This window comes from Oncorhynchus tshawytscha, unplaced genomic scaffold (assembly GCF_018296145.1).
Source record: "Oncorhynchus tshawytscha isolate Ot180627B unplaced genomic scaffold, Otsh_v2.0 Un_contig_4557_pilon_pilon, whole genome shotgun sequence".
Classification (NCBI taxonomy): Eukaryota; Metazoa; Chordata; class Actinopteri; order Salmoniformes; family Salmonidae; genus Oncorhynchus; species Oncorhynchus tshawytscha.
In genome coordinates this window covers 1-16,428 of record NW_024609084.1, presented here as the reverse complement: position 1 = coordinate 16,428, position 16,428 = coordinate 1, and the positions used below count along the sequence as shown (strand labels likewise).

General features: G+C 42.2%; 1 protein-coding gene and 2 long non-coding RNA genes across 5 annotated transcripts in view; 2 read left to right on the top strand and 1 right to left on the bottom strand.

The window, feature by feature from the left end:
- Positions 1–8,662, top strand: part of LOC112235047 (sodium/potassium-transporting ATPase subunit beta-2) — a 42,105-nt gene extending 33,443 nt beyond the window's left edge. For 2 of the 3 annotated variants that reach the window (XM_042314143.1, XM_042314145.1), the window contains exons 4-8: positions 1,861–1,986; positions 2,077–2,136; positions 2,420–2,446; positions 7,258–7,353; positions 8,312–8,662. In XM_042314143.1, the coding sequence (XP_042170077.1) occupies positions 1,861–1,986; positions 2,077–2,136; positions 2,420–2,446; positions 7,258–7,353; positions 8,312–8,482 (480 nt within the window). In that variant the 3' untranslated portion in view covers positions 8,483–8,662. The remainder of the gene's footprint in view (positions 1–1,860; positions 1,987–2,076; positions 2,137–2,419; positions 2,447–7,257; positions 7,354–8,311) is intronic. The other variant, XM_042314144.1, reaches the window with a different exon arrangement.
- Positions 8,663–8,748: 86 nt separating this feature from the next.
- On the top strand, positions 8,749–11,175 carry LOC112235041. The gene is made up of 2 exons (XR_006081911.1): positions 8,749–9,595; positions 9,663–11,175. It is a non-coding gene; the product is annotated as an uncharacterized LOC112235041 (long non-coding RNA).
- Positions 11,176–12,538: 1,363 nt separating this feature from the next.
- On the bottom strand, positions 12,539–14,045 carry LOC121844247. The gene is made up of 2 exons (XR_006081912.1): positions 13,761–14,045; positions 12,539–12,815 (listed from the first exon to the last, which is right to left on the bottom strand). It is a non-coding gene; the product is annotated as an uncharacterized LOC121844247 (long non-coding RNA).
- Positions 14,046–16,428: the final 2,383 nt, after the last annotated feature.

Sequence of the window (16,428 nt, the reverse complement as noted above, 5' to 3'; positions counted from 1 at the left end):
TAACCACTCTAACCACCCTAACCACACTAACTCTAACCACTCTAACTCTAACCACCCTAACACTAACTACTCTAACCACTCTAACTCTAACCACTCTAACTCGAATGACCCTAACCACTCCAACCACCCTCATCCTAACCACTCTAACTCCAACCACCCTCACTCTAACCACCCTCACCCTAACCACCCTCACCCTAACCACCCTCACTCTAACCACCCTAACCACTCTAACCACCCTAACACTACCCACTCTAACCACCCTCACTAACCACTCTAACCACCCTTACACTAACCACTCCAACCACCCTAACTCTAACCACTCTAACCACCCTCACCCTCACCCTAACCACTCTAACCACCCTAACTCCAACCACTCTAACCAACTTAACCACTCTAACCACCCTAACCACGCTAACCACCCTAACCAACTTAACCACCCTCACCCTAACCACTTTAAATCTAACCACCTTAACCACCCTAATTCTAACCACCCTCAACCTAACCACTCTAACCCTAACCACCCTAACCACTCTAACCACCCTAACCACTCTAACTCTAACCACCCTCATCACCCTAACTCTAACCACCCTAATCACCCTAACTCTAATCACCCTAACTCTAACCACCCTAACTCTAACCACCCTAACCACCCTAACCACTCTAACCACTCTAACCACCCTAACCACACTAACTCTAACCACCCTAACCACACTAACTCTAACCAGTCTAACCACTCTAACTCTAACCACCCTAACCACTCTAAGCACTCTAACTCTAACCACACTAACTCTAACCACTCTAAATCTAACCACCCTAACACTAACTACTCTAACTCTAACCACTCTAACCACTCTAACTCGAATGACCCTAACCACTCTAACCACCCTAACACTAACCACCCTAACCACTCTAACTCTAACCACTCTAACCACCCTAACCACTCTAACTCTAACCACCCTAATCACCCTAACTCTAACCACCCTAACTCTAACCACCCTAACTCTAACCACCCTAACCACTCTAACTCTAACCACTCTAACCACTCTAACCACCCTAACTCTAACCACCCTAACTCTAACCAGTCTAACCACTCTAACTCTAACCACCCTAACCACTCTAACTCTAACCACCCTAACCACTCTAACTCTAACCACCCTAACCACTCTAACTCTAACCACCCTAACCACTCTAACTCTAACCACCCTAACACTAACTACTCTAACCACTCTAACCACTAACTCGAATGACCCTAACCACTCTAACCACCCTCACCCTAACCACCCTCACTCTAACCACTCTAACTCGAACTTCCCTAACCACTCTAACACTAACTACTCTAACCACTCTAACTCTAACCACTCTAACTCGAATGACCCTAACCACTCTAACCACCCTAACCACCCTCACTCTAACCACACTCACCCTAACCACTCTAACCACCCTAACACTACCCACCCTAACCACCCTCACTCGAACCACCCTCACCCTAACCACTCTAACCACCCTAACACTACCCACTCTAACCACCCTCACTAACCACCCTCACCCTAACCACCATAACACTAACCACTCTAACCACCCTAACACTAACCACCTTAACACTAACTACTCCAACCACCCTTACTCTAACCACTCTAACCACCCTCACCCTAACCACTCTAACCACTCTCACCACTCTAACTCCAACCACCCTAACCACTCTAACCACCCTAACCACTCTAACCACCCTAACACTAACCACTCTAACCAACCTAACCACCCTCACCCTAACCACTTTAAATCTAACCACTCTAACTCTAACCCCCCTAACCACCCGAATATAACATATATTGTATAGAATAATATGATGTTCAATCCTAGGTGAGGAACAACCCTAAGCGTTCGTGTCAGTTTAACCGTTCCACTCTAGAGGAGTGTTCTGGGATCACAGACCGGACCTACGGTTACCAGAAGGGACAACCCTGTGTTCTCATCAAACTGAACCGGGTAAACACACACACACACACACACACCATCACACACACACTCACCTGCTAACCCCCCTGGTAAACCTTGACCTCCAACCTCTGTCCTCAGGTGATCGGGATGCTTCCAGGGAAGGACGGCCAATCTCCCTATGTCACCTGTGGAGCCAAGGTCAGGCTGGCTATGTCACCCTACTGTCACTGCTATGTCACCCTACTGTCACTGCTATGTCACCCTACTGTCACTGCTATGTCACCCTACTGTCACTGCTATGTCACCCTACTGTCACTGCTATGTCACCCTACTGTCACTGCTATGTCACCCTTATGTATTGTCGGAACTCTGCATGTCTCTTCATCATGTGTTTCACTCATCTTTACCTTTTAATGTCATCATTCCGTCTCTCTCTCCCTCTCTCTGTGTGTGTTTTTGTCTTTCATCCCTCCATTATCAGAGATATAAAGTGGGGCAAGATGAATGGGTAAGACTGACCTGGAGAATGATAGATAGACAAACTTCAGAAAGTATTTACAGGCCTTAGCAAATTTATTAAAAGTAAAAAACAGAAGTATTCAGACCCTTTGCGATGAGACTCGAAATTGACCTGTTTCCATTGATCATCCTTGAGATGTTTCTACAACTTGATTGGACTCCACCTGTGGTAAATTAAATTAATTGGACATGATTTGGAAATATAAGGTCCAACTGTTGACAGTGCATGTCAGAGCAGAAACCAAGCCATGAGGTCGAAGGAATTGTCCGTAGAGGTGGTTCAATTTACCAGCTTCACAAGTGTAGTCTCAGTGCTATGATGGGGTCTAAAACCAGACTGAAGCATTTCCTATACATTCGTATACACAGCTTTTTCAATTTTTTGGGAGAGGAATGGGAGATTCGAAATAGGCTGATAGTGTTTTATATTTTCTGGGTCAAGGTTTGGCTTTTTCAAAAGAGGCTTTATTACTGCCACTTTTAGTGAGTTTGGTACACATCTGGTGGATAGAGAGTCGTTTATTATGTTCAACATAGGAGGGCCAAGCACAGCACAGCTCTTTCAGTAGTTTAGTTGGAATAGGATCCAGTATGCAGCTTGAAGGTTTAGAGGCCATGACTGTTTTCATCAATGTGTCAAGAGATATAGCATTAAAAAACTTGAGTATCTCCCTTGATCCTAGGTCCTGGCAGCGTTGTGCAGACTCAGGACAACTGAGCTTTGGAGGAATACGCAGATTTAAAGAAGATTCCGTAATTTGCTTTCTAATGATCATGATCTTTTTGTCAAAGAAGTTCATGAATATATCACTGCTGAAGTGAAAGCCATCCTGCTTTTTATCAAATCAAATCAAATTGTATTTGTCACATACACATGGTTAGCAGATGTTAATGCGAGTGTAGCGAAATGCTTGTGCTTCTAGTTCCGACAATGCAGTAATAACCAACGAGTAATCTAGCTAACAATTCCAAAACTACTACCTTATAGAGACAAGTGTAAGGGGATAAAGAATATGTACATAAAGATATATGAATGAGTGATGGTACAGAGCGGCATAGGCAAGATAGGCAAGATACAGTAGATGGTATTGAGTGCAGTATATACATATGAGATGAGTATGTAAACAAAGTGGCATAGTTAAAGTGGCTAATGATACATGTATTACATAAGGATGCAGTAGATGATATAGAGTACAGTATATACGTATACATATGAGATTAATAATGTAGGGTATGTAAACATTATATTAGGTAGCATTGTTTAAAGTGGCTAGTGATATATTTGACATCATTTCCCATCAATTCCCATTATTAAAGTGGCTGGAGTTGAGTCAGTGTGTTGGCAGCAGCCACTCAATGTTAGTGGTGGCTGTTTAACAGTCTGATGGCCTTGAGATAGAAGCTGTTTTTCAGTCTCTCGGTCCCAGCTTTGATGCACCAGTACTGACCTCGCCTTCTGGATGATAGCGGGGTGAACAGGCAGTGGCTCGGGTGGTTGTTGTCCTTGATGATCTTTATGGCCTTCCTGTGGTGGTGTAGGTGTCCTGGAGGGCAGGTAGTTTGCCCCCCGGTGATGCGTTGTGCAGACCTCACTACCCTCTGGAGAGCCTTACGGTTGTGGGCGGAGCAGTTGCCGTACCAGGCGGTGATACAGCCCGACATGATGCTCTCGATTGTGCATCTATAGAAGTTTGAGTGCTTTTGGTGACAAGCCGAATTTCTTCAGCCTCCTGAGGTTGAAGAGGTGCTGCTGCGCCTTCTTCACGATGCTGTCTGTGTGGGTGGACCAATTCAGTTTGTCTGTGATGTGTACGACGAGGAACTTAAAACTTACTACCCTCTCCACTACTGTTCCATGCTGTTTCCTGAAGTCCACAATCATCTCCTTAGTTTTGTTGACGTTGAGTGTGAGGTTATTTTTCTGACACCACACTCCGAGGGCCCTCACCTCCTCCCTTTAGGCCGTCTAGTCATTGTTGGTAATCAAGCCTACCACTGTTGTGTCGTGCGCAAACTTGATGATTGAGTTGGAGGCGTGCATGACCACGCAGTCGTGGGTGAACAGGGAGTACAGGAGAGGGCTCAGAACGCACCCTTGTGGGGCCCCAGTGTTGAGGAGGGGTGGAGATGTTGTTGCCTACACTCACCACCTGGGGGCGGCCCGTCAGGAAGTCCAGTACCCAGTTGCACAGGGCGGGGGGTCTCGAGCTTGATGACGAGCTTGGAGGGTACTATGGTGTTAAATGCCGAGCTGTAGTCGATGAACAGCATTCTCACATAGGTATTCCTATTGTCCAGATGGGTTAGGGCAGTGTGCAGTGTGGTTGAGATTGCATCGTCTGTGGACCTATTTGGGCGGTAAGCAAATTGGAGTGGGTCTAGGGTGTCAGGTAGGGTGGAGGTGATATGGTCCTTGACTAGTCTCTCAAAGCACTTTATGATGACGGATGTGAGTGCTACGGGGCGGTAGACATTTAGCTCAGTTACCTTAGCTTTCTTGGGAACAGGAATAATGGTGGCCCTCTTGAAGCATGTGGGAACAACAGACTGGGATAGGGATTGATTGAATATGTCCGTAAACACATCAGCCAACTGGTCTGCGCATGCTCTGAGGGCGCGGCTGGGGATGCCGTCTGGGCCTGCAGCCTTGCGAGGGTTGACACGTTTAAATATTTTCCTCACGTCGGCTGCAGTGAAGGAGAGTCCGCATGTTTTAGTTGCGGGCCGTGTCAGTGGCACTGTATTGTCCTCAAAGCGGGCAAAAAAGTTATTTAGTCTGCCTGGGAACAAGACATCCTGGTCCATGACGGGGCTGGTTTTCTTTTTGTAATCCGTGATTGACTGTAGACCCTGCCACATACCTCTTGTGTCTGAGCCGTTGAATTGAGATTCTACTTTGTCTCTATACTGACGCTTGGTTAGCTTTGCGACAGTATCAAAAATAAATGTTGTATTGTTCTTATTCTCCTCTTTGCTTTATCTTGGCCAGGTCGCAGTTGTAAATGAGAACGTGTTCTCAACTTGCCTACCTGGTTAAATAAAGGTGAAATTAAAAAATTAATAAAAAAATAGGATGATCGAGCAGCAGTGAAAGACTTCCAGTTTGGTGTGGCACCATTTCCGTTCCAATGTTCTGGAAGCTTCAGAGCTCGGGTATTTTCTTTATACCAGGGAGCTAGTTTCTTATGACAAATGTTTTTGGTTTTCTGCGACTGCATCTAGGGTATTACGCAAGGTTAAATTTAGTTCCTCAGTTAGGTGGATAACCGATTTTTGTACTCTGATGTCCTTGGGTAGGTGGAGGGAGTAAAATAGGGCTATCTTCTGTATCCAACCCCTACCATGTCACAACACAACTGATTGGCTCAAACACATTAAGGAAAGAAATTCGACAAATTAACTTTTAACAAGGCACACCTGTTATTTGAAACACATTCCAGGTGACTACCTCATGAAGCTGGTTGAGAGAATGCCTAGAGTGTGCAAAGCTGTCATCAAGGCAAAGGGTGGCTACTGTGAAGAATCTCAAATATAAAATATATTATAATTTGTTTGACACTTCGTTTGGTTACTACATGATTCCATATGTGTTATTTCATAGTTTTGATGTCTTAGTATATATAAAGGATAGTATATATAGTATATATAGTATATATAAAGGATAGTATATATAGTATATATAAAGGATAGTATATATAGTATATATAGTATATATAAAGGATAGTATATATAGGATAGTATATATAGTATATATAAAGGATAGTATATATAGTATATATAGTATATATAAAGGATAGTATATATAGTGTATATATAAAGGATAGTATATATAAAGAATAGTATATATAGTATATATAAAGGAAAAACCTTGAATGAGTAGGTGTGTTCAAATTTTTGACTGGTACTGTATGTAACTTAGATATTTCTGGATTTAATTTGTACATTTGTAAAACTGTCTAAAAACATGTTTTCATGTGTGCAGATGGGTGAGAAACAAATCAATGTAATCCATTTTGAAATTAGGCTGTAACACAACAAAATGAGTCAAGGGTATGAATACTTTCTGAAGGCCCAGCAGATAGAGATATAGATAGATAGATAGAACAGATAGATATATAGATATAGATAGATGGATATATAGATAGATATAGATATATTTTATAGATATATAGATAGATATAGAGATATAGATAGATGGATATATAGATATAGATAGATATTTTGTAGATATATAGATAGATATAGAGATATAGATAGATATATAGATATAGTTAGATATAGAGATAGCGATATAGATAGATATATATATATATATAGAGACAGATATATATATATATATAGAGATATAGATATAGTTAGACATAGAGTAGCGATATAGATAGATATATATATAGATAGATATAGAGATATAGATAGATATATAGATATAGTTAGACATAGAGATAGCGATATAGATAGATAGATATATATATAGATAGATATAGAGATATAGATAGATATAGATATAGTGATATAGATATATATAGATAGATAGATATAGAGATAGCGATATAGATATATATAGATAGATAGATAGATAGGGCGGTAGCCTAGCGGTTAAGCCTAACATCTGTCAATGTGCCCTTGAGCAAGGCACTTGACCTTAATTGCTCCTGTAAATCGCTCTGCTAAAATGTAATAGATACGAGTTCAACCAATATAATTATCAATAGAAAGCTGACTGTGTGTGTCTACAGAAAGAGGACAGTGATGCGATCGGAGACGGAACCTTTAACCTCATGACTCTGTGTGTGTCTACAGAAAGAAGACAGTGATGCGATCGGAGAGTTGGCCTACTACCCTCCCAACGGAACCTTTAACCTCATGTACTTCCCCTACTATGGCAAGAAGGCCCAGGTACACGGAGTCACACAGCCCTTCACCAGTGGTGTCCCCATTCAGTCAGAGCCATGAAGTACACGAGGAGGGACAGACTTTTCTAGATCTAGAGCTGTACTCATCATCATTCTCATCATGTCCAAAATGTCTAGTTTTCTGCATAAATATACCTCTTTATCGGTTCAATTATCATTTAAATGAATGATGTACATTGATTCTTTAAGAGTTGTAAATATATATACAAATATATTATATTTATTTAAATATATTTATATATATTATAAAATCTGAGGGGGCACGTGCCTTTTGACGCAACTGCCCTTTACTAAGCTGAATATCTTCTTTAACTTGTTTCTCTCTCTGTGTTTATCTCTCTCTCTGTGTTTCTCTCTCTCTCTGTTTCTCTCTGTGTTTCTCTCTCTCTCTCTGTGTTTCTCTCTCTCTGTGTGTTTCTCTCTCTCTGTTTCTCTCTGTGTGTTTCTCTCTCTCTGTGTGTTTCTCTCTCTCTCTGTGTTTCTCTCTCTCTGTTTCTCTCTGTGTGTTTCTCTCTCTCTCTGTGTTTCTCTCTCTCTCTGTTTCTCTCTGTGTGTTTCTCTCTCTCTCTGTGTTTCTCTCTCTCTCTGTGTTTCTCTCTCTCTCTGTTTCTCTCTGTGTGTTTCTCTCTCTCTCTGTGTTTCTCTCTCTCTGTGTGTTTCTCTCTGTGTTTCTCTCTCTCTCTCTGTTTCTCTCTGTGTGTTTCTCTCTCTCTCTCTGTGTTTCTCTCTCTCTGTGTGTTTCTCTCTGTGTTTCTCTCTCTCTGTTTCTCTCTGTGTGTTTCTCTCTCTCTCTCTGTGTTTCTCTCTCTCTGTGTGTTTCTCTCTGTGTTTCTCTCTCTCTCTGTTTCTCTCTGTGTGTTTCTCTCTCTCTCTTTGTGTTTCTCTCTCTCTCTCTCTCTGTGTGTTTCTCTCTGTGTGTTTCTATCTCTGTATGGATGTAGCTGAACTACTCCCAGCCCCTGGTAGCAGTGAAGTTCCTCAACATCTCTCTGAATACAGATGTGAATGTTGAGTGTAAGATCAACTCCAACACACTGAAGACCGGTGGAGAGAGAGACAAGTTCGCTGGACGCGTCTCTTTCAAACTCAGAATCACCTCACCTAAGAACTAGACCACTAAACACTACACACACACACACGCACACGCACACGTTACTGCCACATGAAGGACCATATCAGACCCCTGGAAATGGAGACCAGGAGGAGAGGGAAGGATGAGAGGAGGAAAGGAGGTCCAATGTGTCTCCATCTGTCTCTCTCCCTCTTTCCCTCTCTTTTTCTCTGTCTCTTTCTCTCTCTCTCTTCTTCTCTCTTTTTTTTCTCTCTCCCTCTCTTTTTCTCTCTGTCTCTCCCTCTCTTTTTCTCTCTTTCTCTCTTCCTCTCTCTCTGTATCTCTCCCTCTCTGTCTCTCTCTATCATTCTACTCATCCCTCTCTCTTTCTGTCTCTCTCCCTCTCTTTCTCTCTCTCTCTATCAGTCTGCGCATCCCCCTCTCTAATCTGTTTTTCTGTAATCCTCATCAACACCCCTCCCCCTGCCCTCTGCTCTTCCTCATTTTCCCACTCTCCACCTTTCTCCATCGAATAATTATGCTTTTCTCTTCCTCCTCTTCCTCCTCCTCTTAGGGTTCTTAGTAACTTATCAAACTATTTTTTTTTTTTTTGTGTGTTGATGAATTTGGTCTTTAATTTAATTTATACTTTTGAAATGGATGTCTCCTTTATCTGAAATGAAAGCCTTCTACTGCACACACACACACATACACACACACACACAAGCCCAAGTCCAGGATATTTTTGTTGTTGTTTTCAGTCCATTTAATCAGAGAATCTTTCTTCAACAATATATATGACATATATCAGAGTGGGTGACTGAGTGTAAATAGATATTTTCTTGTGGATGCTTTAGACACATAGAGGATTTGAGATTTAAAATAAAAGATGGCATGATGATATGATACCTATGAATTTCCCAACGCTGTAAGATTCATTTAAAGAGTTAAGTAGTGTCAGGTAAACAGAGTGAAGGGTAAAGGTTAGAGGTTAAGACAGAGTAATGGTTAGAGTAGAGATAGAGGCGGCTGGCTAACAGACAGACTTTTAGTAATGTCAGTTAGTGTGTTTTATCTTCTGTTCAGTTTGTTGTGGTAGAGCTGCTCTGTTAGCCGCTAGGTCGCTTGGTCCTGGTGTCCTGGTTGGCCAGCTAGCTGTTAACCATACTGCTAGGTCCTGGTTAGCTAGCTGTTAGTCGCTTGGTCCTGGTTAGCCAGCTAGCTGTTAGCCATACTGCTAGGTCCTGGTTAGCTAGCTGTTAGTCGCTTGGTCCTGGTTAGCCAGCTAGCTGTTAGCCATACTGCTAGGTCCTGGTTAGCTAGCTGTTAGCCCCTCGCTTGGTCCTGGTTAGCCAGCTAGCTGTTAGCCATACTGCTAGGTCCTGGTTAGCTAGCTGTTAGCCCCTAGGTCGCTTGGTCCTGGTTAGCCAGCTAGCTGTTAGCCATACTGCTAGGTCCTGGTTAGCTAGCTGTTAGCCCCTAGGTCGCTTGGTCCTGGTTAGCCAGCTAGCTGTTAGCCATACTGCTAGGTCCTGGTTAGCTAGCTGTTAGCCCCTAGGTCCTGGTTAGCTAGCTGTTAGCCACCAGATCATATAGGTCCTGGGTACCTAGCTGTAAGCCATATCGCTAGGACACTAGTTGCTAGGTCAGTTTGAATACCTGTGGTGCATTTGAATACTTTAAGGGAAGTGGACGATATATTGAGATGATATTGGGACAAATTCGGGGTAATACTGGGGTGATATTGGGGCAACACTGGGGTGATATTGAGGTAATATTGGGGCGATATTGGGGCAATACTGGGGTGATACTGGGCGATATTGGGGTAATATTGGGGCAATACTGGGGCGATATTTGGGTAATATTGGTGTAATGTTGGGGTGATACTGGGTCGATATTCAGGTGATATTGTGGTGATACTGGGGCGATATTGGTTTGATACTGGGGCAATATTGGGTTGATACTGGGGTGAAGCAGGGGTGATACTGGGTCGATATTGGGGTAATACTGGGTTGATACTGGGGTGGAACGGGTGATATTGGGGTAATACTGGGTCGATATTGGGGTGATACTGGGTCGATATTGGGGTAATACTGGGTCAATATTGTGATACTGGGTTGATATTGGGGTGATACTGGGGTGAAACAGGGGTAATATTGGGGTAATACTGGGTCGATATTGAGGTGATACGGGATGATATTGGGGTAATACTGGGTTGATATTGGGGTGATACTGGGTCGATATCAAGGGGATTTCTGCTTTTGTCTTTTTTATTCTGTTTCTCCACTCGTTTATTTGTGCTGTGTTTGTTTGTGTCATCAGCTTTGTGGCGGGTTTAGAACACAACATTGTGTACAGTTACCACGGCAACCAGAGCATCAGGCCGGAGTCTCGCCCTAACTTCACCACACACCCGCCACTCACACTGTTGTGCCACATGTGAGCCTTTCGTCTTGCTGTTGGTCATGCCCCTTTAATCTCTAAACCAATCCTTTCCCTTTAAACAGTGATGCCACTTCCTGGTCTGGGCTGTCTGACCAATCAGAGCCCAGCCTGTCTCCATCCCTCCATCTTAGGAAGAATTTGTTTTCTTTTCATTTGTTCTCAGTTCCTTTTCTGTGCAACGTTCAGCAGATACAAACTAGATGTGGTTAATAATGACATCATCTGTATTACTGCCTCAGATATTCCATGTGGAACCTTCTGAAGAATATTGCTGTAAAAACAAGAAATAAAAAGATTTTGTGTTTAAAAGGTTTGTCTCGAGTGCTTTGAGAGAAAGGAGAGAGGGATGAAAGAGAGAGTGTGGCTCATTTAGGATGTATGTCTCCTCTCACATTACCCAGGATGCACCTTACTACACCAGAAGTAAAACCTAGCTAGATAAGAGTTATCAGGATCAGATATGACACATTTATACCAGACCAGACCCAGATATAGACAATTATCTGTGTGATTGAGATAGATGGATACATTTAGAGACGATAGATAGTACACACATGACCAAGGAGGTCAAGGTTAGGCTGGAGGCTAGGTATCGTGTCTGTAATTGTGTGTATAAAACACACAGCAGGTTATATAAACAGCGTGACCGTAGCTGACAAAAGAGAAGAGACCTTATATAAGAACATATGAATAATACTGATGCTGTACAGAGAGAAAGATTGATGGGGGGGCAGGGTTAGGACATATGAAGAGATGGAGGAGGGAGGGAGGCCAGGGTTAGGACATATGAAGAGAGAAAGATGGAGGGAGGAGGGAGGGAGGCCAGACAAAGATAGAGGGAGAGTATGACAGACTAGAGATGAGGGTAAAAGGAGTGAAAGAGAGGAGAGAAATAGATGGGGGGTGTAACTGTAATCCCGGAGCTATAATCCCATTCAATCTAATCCAGTTCAGCGGACTCTCTCTCTCTCACACACACACAGCCTTAGTGACATTGGATAACTGACATTGCCCTCCCCAATATGGCTGCTGTGGGAGGTGCCTATTCTCTCAGCCACCATTCAAACTGGAAAACTTCATTCCTCAGACAAGACACAGAGACTACTGAAGAGAGAACGGGAGAGGAAAGAGATAGAATGAAAATAGCCTTAAACCAGTAGTTTTGTGAGAGTTATCATGTGTGATTGTGTGTAACTTTCATTTTGACTGAGTGTAACATAGGCACGCTTATGACATGTCTCTGATTTGCAAACAGACACCCGGTGGTCTATATGATATATGAATCTATATGATATGCCATCTAGTGGTGAACTGCTGAACTATACAATCTGTATGATATGCCATCTAGTGGTGAACTGCTGAACTAGACAATCTGTATGATGTGCCATCTAGTGGTGAACTGCTGAACTACAATCTGTATGATATGCCATCTAGTGGTGAACTGCTGAACTACACAATCTGTATGATATGCCATCTAGTGGTGAACTGCTGAACTACACAATCTATATGATATGCCATCTAGTGGTTAGCTGCTGAAGTACAATTTATATGATATGCCATCTAGTGGTTAGCTGCTGAACTACAATCTATATGATATGCCATCTAGTGGTGAACTGCTGAACTCTCAACCAAATAATCACACAAACAAAGACTGCAAACTAACAGACAGACATATAGATCTAATTATTTATTAAAATGTGAAACTTTATTTCTCAATCATAACAAATAATTTAGGGCATTTTGTACAAAGCTTGATAGAAGCATGTCAGATGGACAGACACACTTTGATTGCTAACATGGGACCAGAACACTAGAAAACAACAACAAAATCTACCAATAAAAACACCAGATTTAAGTTGCAACATTTGGGCCTCAGTCTGAAGCAGTAGTTTAAAACATGATGATAAATGTTTCTGACAGACCTCTGAAGACCAAGGTCGTGTTGGTTTCTGAAATATAAAACTATACATTACCTTCAAAACAACCGCATAGACACAGATCATGTAGAACAGACAGCACATAGAAACAGATCATGTAGAACAGACAGTGCCGATCTACTCATGATATTATAGAACTACGTCTTGTGGAGTGTTTTTCAGATCTATTGATTAGAGTTTCTATCATGTAGAACAGCTCAGATGATCTATTCATGGTATTTCTATCAGAAAGTTCAGTTCTCTCTCTTAGGAGAGTCTCAATCATCTTTTCTCCACTCACAGGGAGAGGCTGGTTACTATAGCAACGCTGTAACATGACACCCACATCAGCCTGCCGTTACATCAAACACTTAAATTAACACACACACACCAAACACACACAGCTAGCTACAGAGGTCAGGGGTCAAAGAAAAATGAGGAAGCATATTGAGAAAGAAATACACTGACTATGAGTGTGATATGTGGTTGTCCCACCTAGCTATCTGAAGATGAATGTCCTGACTATGACTGGTCCACCTAGCTATCTGAAGATGAATGTCCTGACTATGACTGGTCCACCTAGCTATCTGAAGATGAATGTCCTGACTATGACTGGTCCACCTAGCTATCTGAAGATGAATGTCCTGACTATGACTGGTCCACCTAGCTATCTGAAGATGAATGTCCTGACTGTAAGTCTCTCTGGATAAGAACATCTACTAAATGACTAACATGTACATTTCAAAGGCAGCATGGTGAGGTTTCATCAGACTGACCTCTCTGCAGCTGATTGGCCTGATCTGATCATGATTCAAGTCGCTCAACTGGTTGCTATGAAACTCAGTGGTTTGTGTTACTACGGCAACAAGAAGACCCATCTGCTATGTGACTGACTGACTGACACACACACGCACACACACGCACACACGCCACCAGTGTCTATGGGTCTATGAAGGATGCCATAATGTATCTAGTCACCTGGGTGGTGTGTTCAGGTGTTAGAGGTCAGGGTTTAGGGGTCAACAAAGGAAACCATGATGTATCTAGTCCCGCTGGTTGTAGGCAGGCCCTCGTGGTAGTGAGTCAGTCTGCCTGGGTGCATGAAAGACCATCCTTTACGAGGTGCTTCCACATTACAGTCATAACGAAGGAACCGGCACCCTCCACCCTGAAATAGAAGTTACATACACAGTTTGTGTGTGTGTGAGTGTGAGTGTGAGTGTGAGTGTGAGAGACAGAGAGAGAGACAGAGAGAGAGAGAGAGAGAGAGACAGAGAGAGAGAGAGACAGAGAGAGAGACAGAGAGAGAGAGACAGAGAGAGAGAGAGAGAGAGAGAGACAGAGAGAGAGAGAGAGAGAGAGAGAGAGACAGAGAGACAGAGAGAGAGAGACAGAGAGAGACAGAGAGAGAGAGACAGAGAGAGAGAGACAGAGAGAGAGAGACAGAGAGAGAGAGACAGAGAGAGAGAGACAGAGAGAGAGACAGAGAGAGAGACAGAGAGAGACAGAGAGAGAGAGAGAGAGAGAGAGAGAGAGAGAGAGAGAGAGAGACAGAGAGAGAGAGAGAGAGACAGAGAGAGACAGAGAGAGAGAGAGAGAGAGAGAGACAGAGAGAGAGAGAGAGAGAGACAGAGAGAGACAGAGAGAGAGACAGAGAGAGACAGAGAGTTGACTATAGTTCTAACTATGCTTTGTGAAAAGTAACTATTTCTTTCCCAGGGAAACAGTTACTTTGGAGGATGAGATAACTACGACTATTACTACTACTGAATACAGATCCCAGAAAATAACTACTTTTAAAACTATTGGATTGGCTGTCTGCTACTAATGACAGGGCTGTATCTACATGGATTGGCTGTCTCCTACTAATGACAAGGCTGTATCTACATGGATTGGCTGTCTCCTACTAATGACAAGGCTGTATCTACATGGATTGGCTGTCTCCTACTAATGACAAGGCTGTATCTACATGGACTGACTGTCTTCTACTAATGAGAGGGCTGTATCTACATGGATTGGCTGTCTTCTACTAATGACAGGGCTGTATCTAGACCTGCATGTTAAAGATAGAATGAATAACAAACACAATGTCCTATACTATTCCAATCTATCTGATAGAAATGTATTGTGTAGATCAAATATGACTTTCTAAATCTTCTGTAAATGTCCATTCTCCTGAATGTCTGTTGCCCCAAGTGTCAAGTCAAACCAATTAACCAATGATATTTTGTACAGAGAAGTATAAATAAATTGTACGACTCTTTAAAACGTGCCATTCATTTTATGATACCGGTAATTTATGATATATTTTATGATAATTCAAAACCATTGGCACACAGCAAGTTAGATGCTTAGTAAAAACAACTTTGTCCATCTGAGGGTAAGTGTTCAAACACACACTAGACCATCTTTAAAGGGATAGATCACTCAGAATGCAAACTAACAGGATGTTCCACGTACCCTGGCTGTTATTCATTCAAGAAGGCAGTTTTGGGATACTTTGTTTCATTAGATACTTAATAGCCATGTGTTGCTACTGTTCCCGAGTAATACACTTTAACATTAACTTCATTGGGATAGGGGGCAGCATTTTCACTTTTGGATGAAAAGCATGCCCAGAGTAAACTGCCTGCTACTCAGTCCCAGATACGAATATATGCATATTATAAGTAGTATTGGATAGAAAACACTCTGAAGTTTCTAAAACTGTTTGAATGATGTCTGTGAGTATAACAGAACACATATGGCAGGCAAAAACTTGAGAAAGAATCCAACCAGGAAGTGGGAAATCTGATGTTGGTCGTTTTTCAACTCAGCCCCAATTGAAGATAGTGGGATATTGGTCATCTTACACTTCCCAAGGCTTCCACTAGATGTCAACAGTCTTTAGAAAGTTGTTTCAGGCTTCTACTGTGAAGGAGGGGCTGAATGAGAGGGGAATTAGTCAGGTGTCTGGTAGAGAGCCACGGGCTTGTGACGCGTGGTCATGTGAGAATGACAACGCATTCCATCGCTTTTCTACAGGAAGGAATTTTCCGGTTGGGACATTATTGAAGATTTATGTTAAAAACAACCTAAAGATTGATTCTATACGTCATTTGATATGTTTCTACGACCAGTAATATAACTTTTTGGATTTTTCGTCCGACCTTTCCCCTGGACTTGCACGCGCGTTTGGATTTGTTTACCAAACACCCTAACAAAAGGAGGTATAAATGATGAACTTTATCAAACAAAACAAACATTTATTGTGGAACTGGGATTCCTGGGAGTGCAGTCTGATGAAGATCATCAAAGGTAAGTGAATATTTATAATGCTATTTCTGACTAATGTTGACTCCACAACATGGCGGATATTTCTTTGGTTGATTTGGGCTCTGAGTGCCGTACTCAGATTATTACATGGTGTGCTTTTTCCGTAAAGTTTATTTGAAATCTGACACAGCAGTTGCATTCAGGAAAAGTTTATCTAAAGTTCCATGTATAATAGTTGTATCTATTATCAATGTTTATTATGAGTATTTCTGTAAATTGATGTGGCTCTCTGCAAAATCACCGCATGTTCTAGAACTACTGAACATAACATGCCAATGTAAAATTAGATTTTTGGATATTAATATGCACTTTATCGAACAAAGCATACATG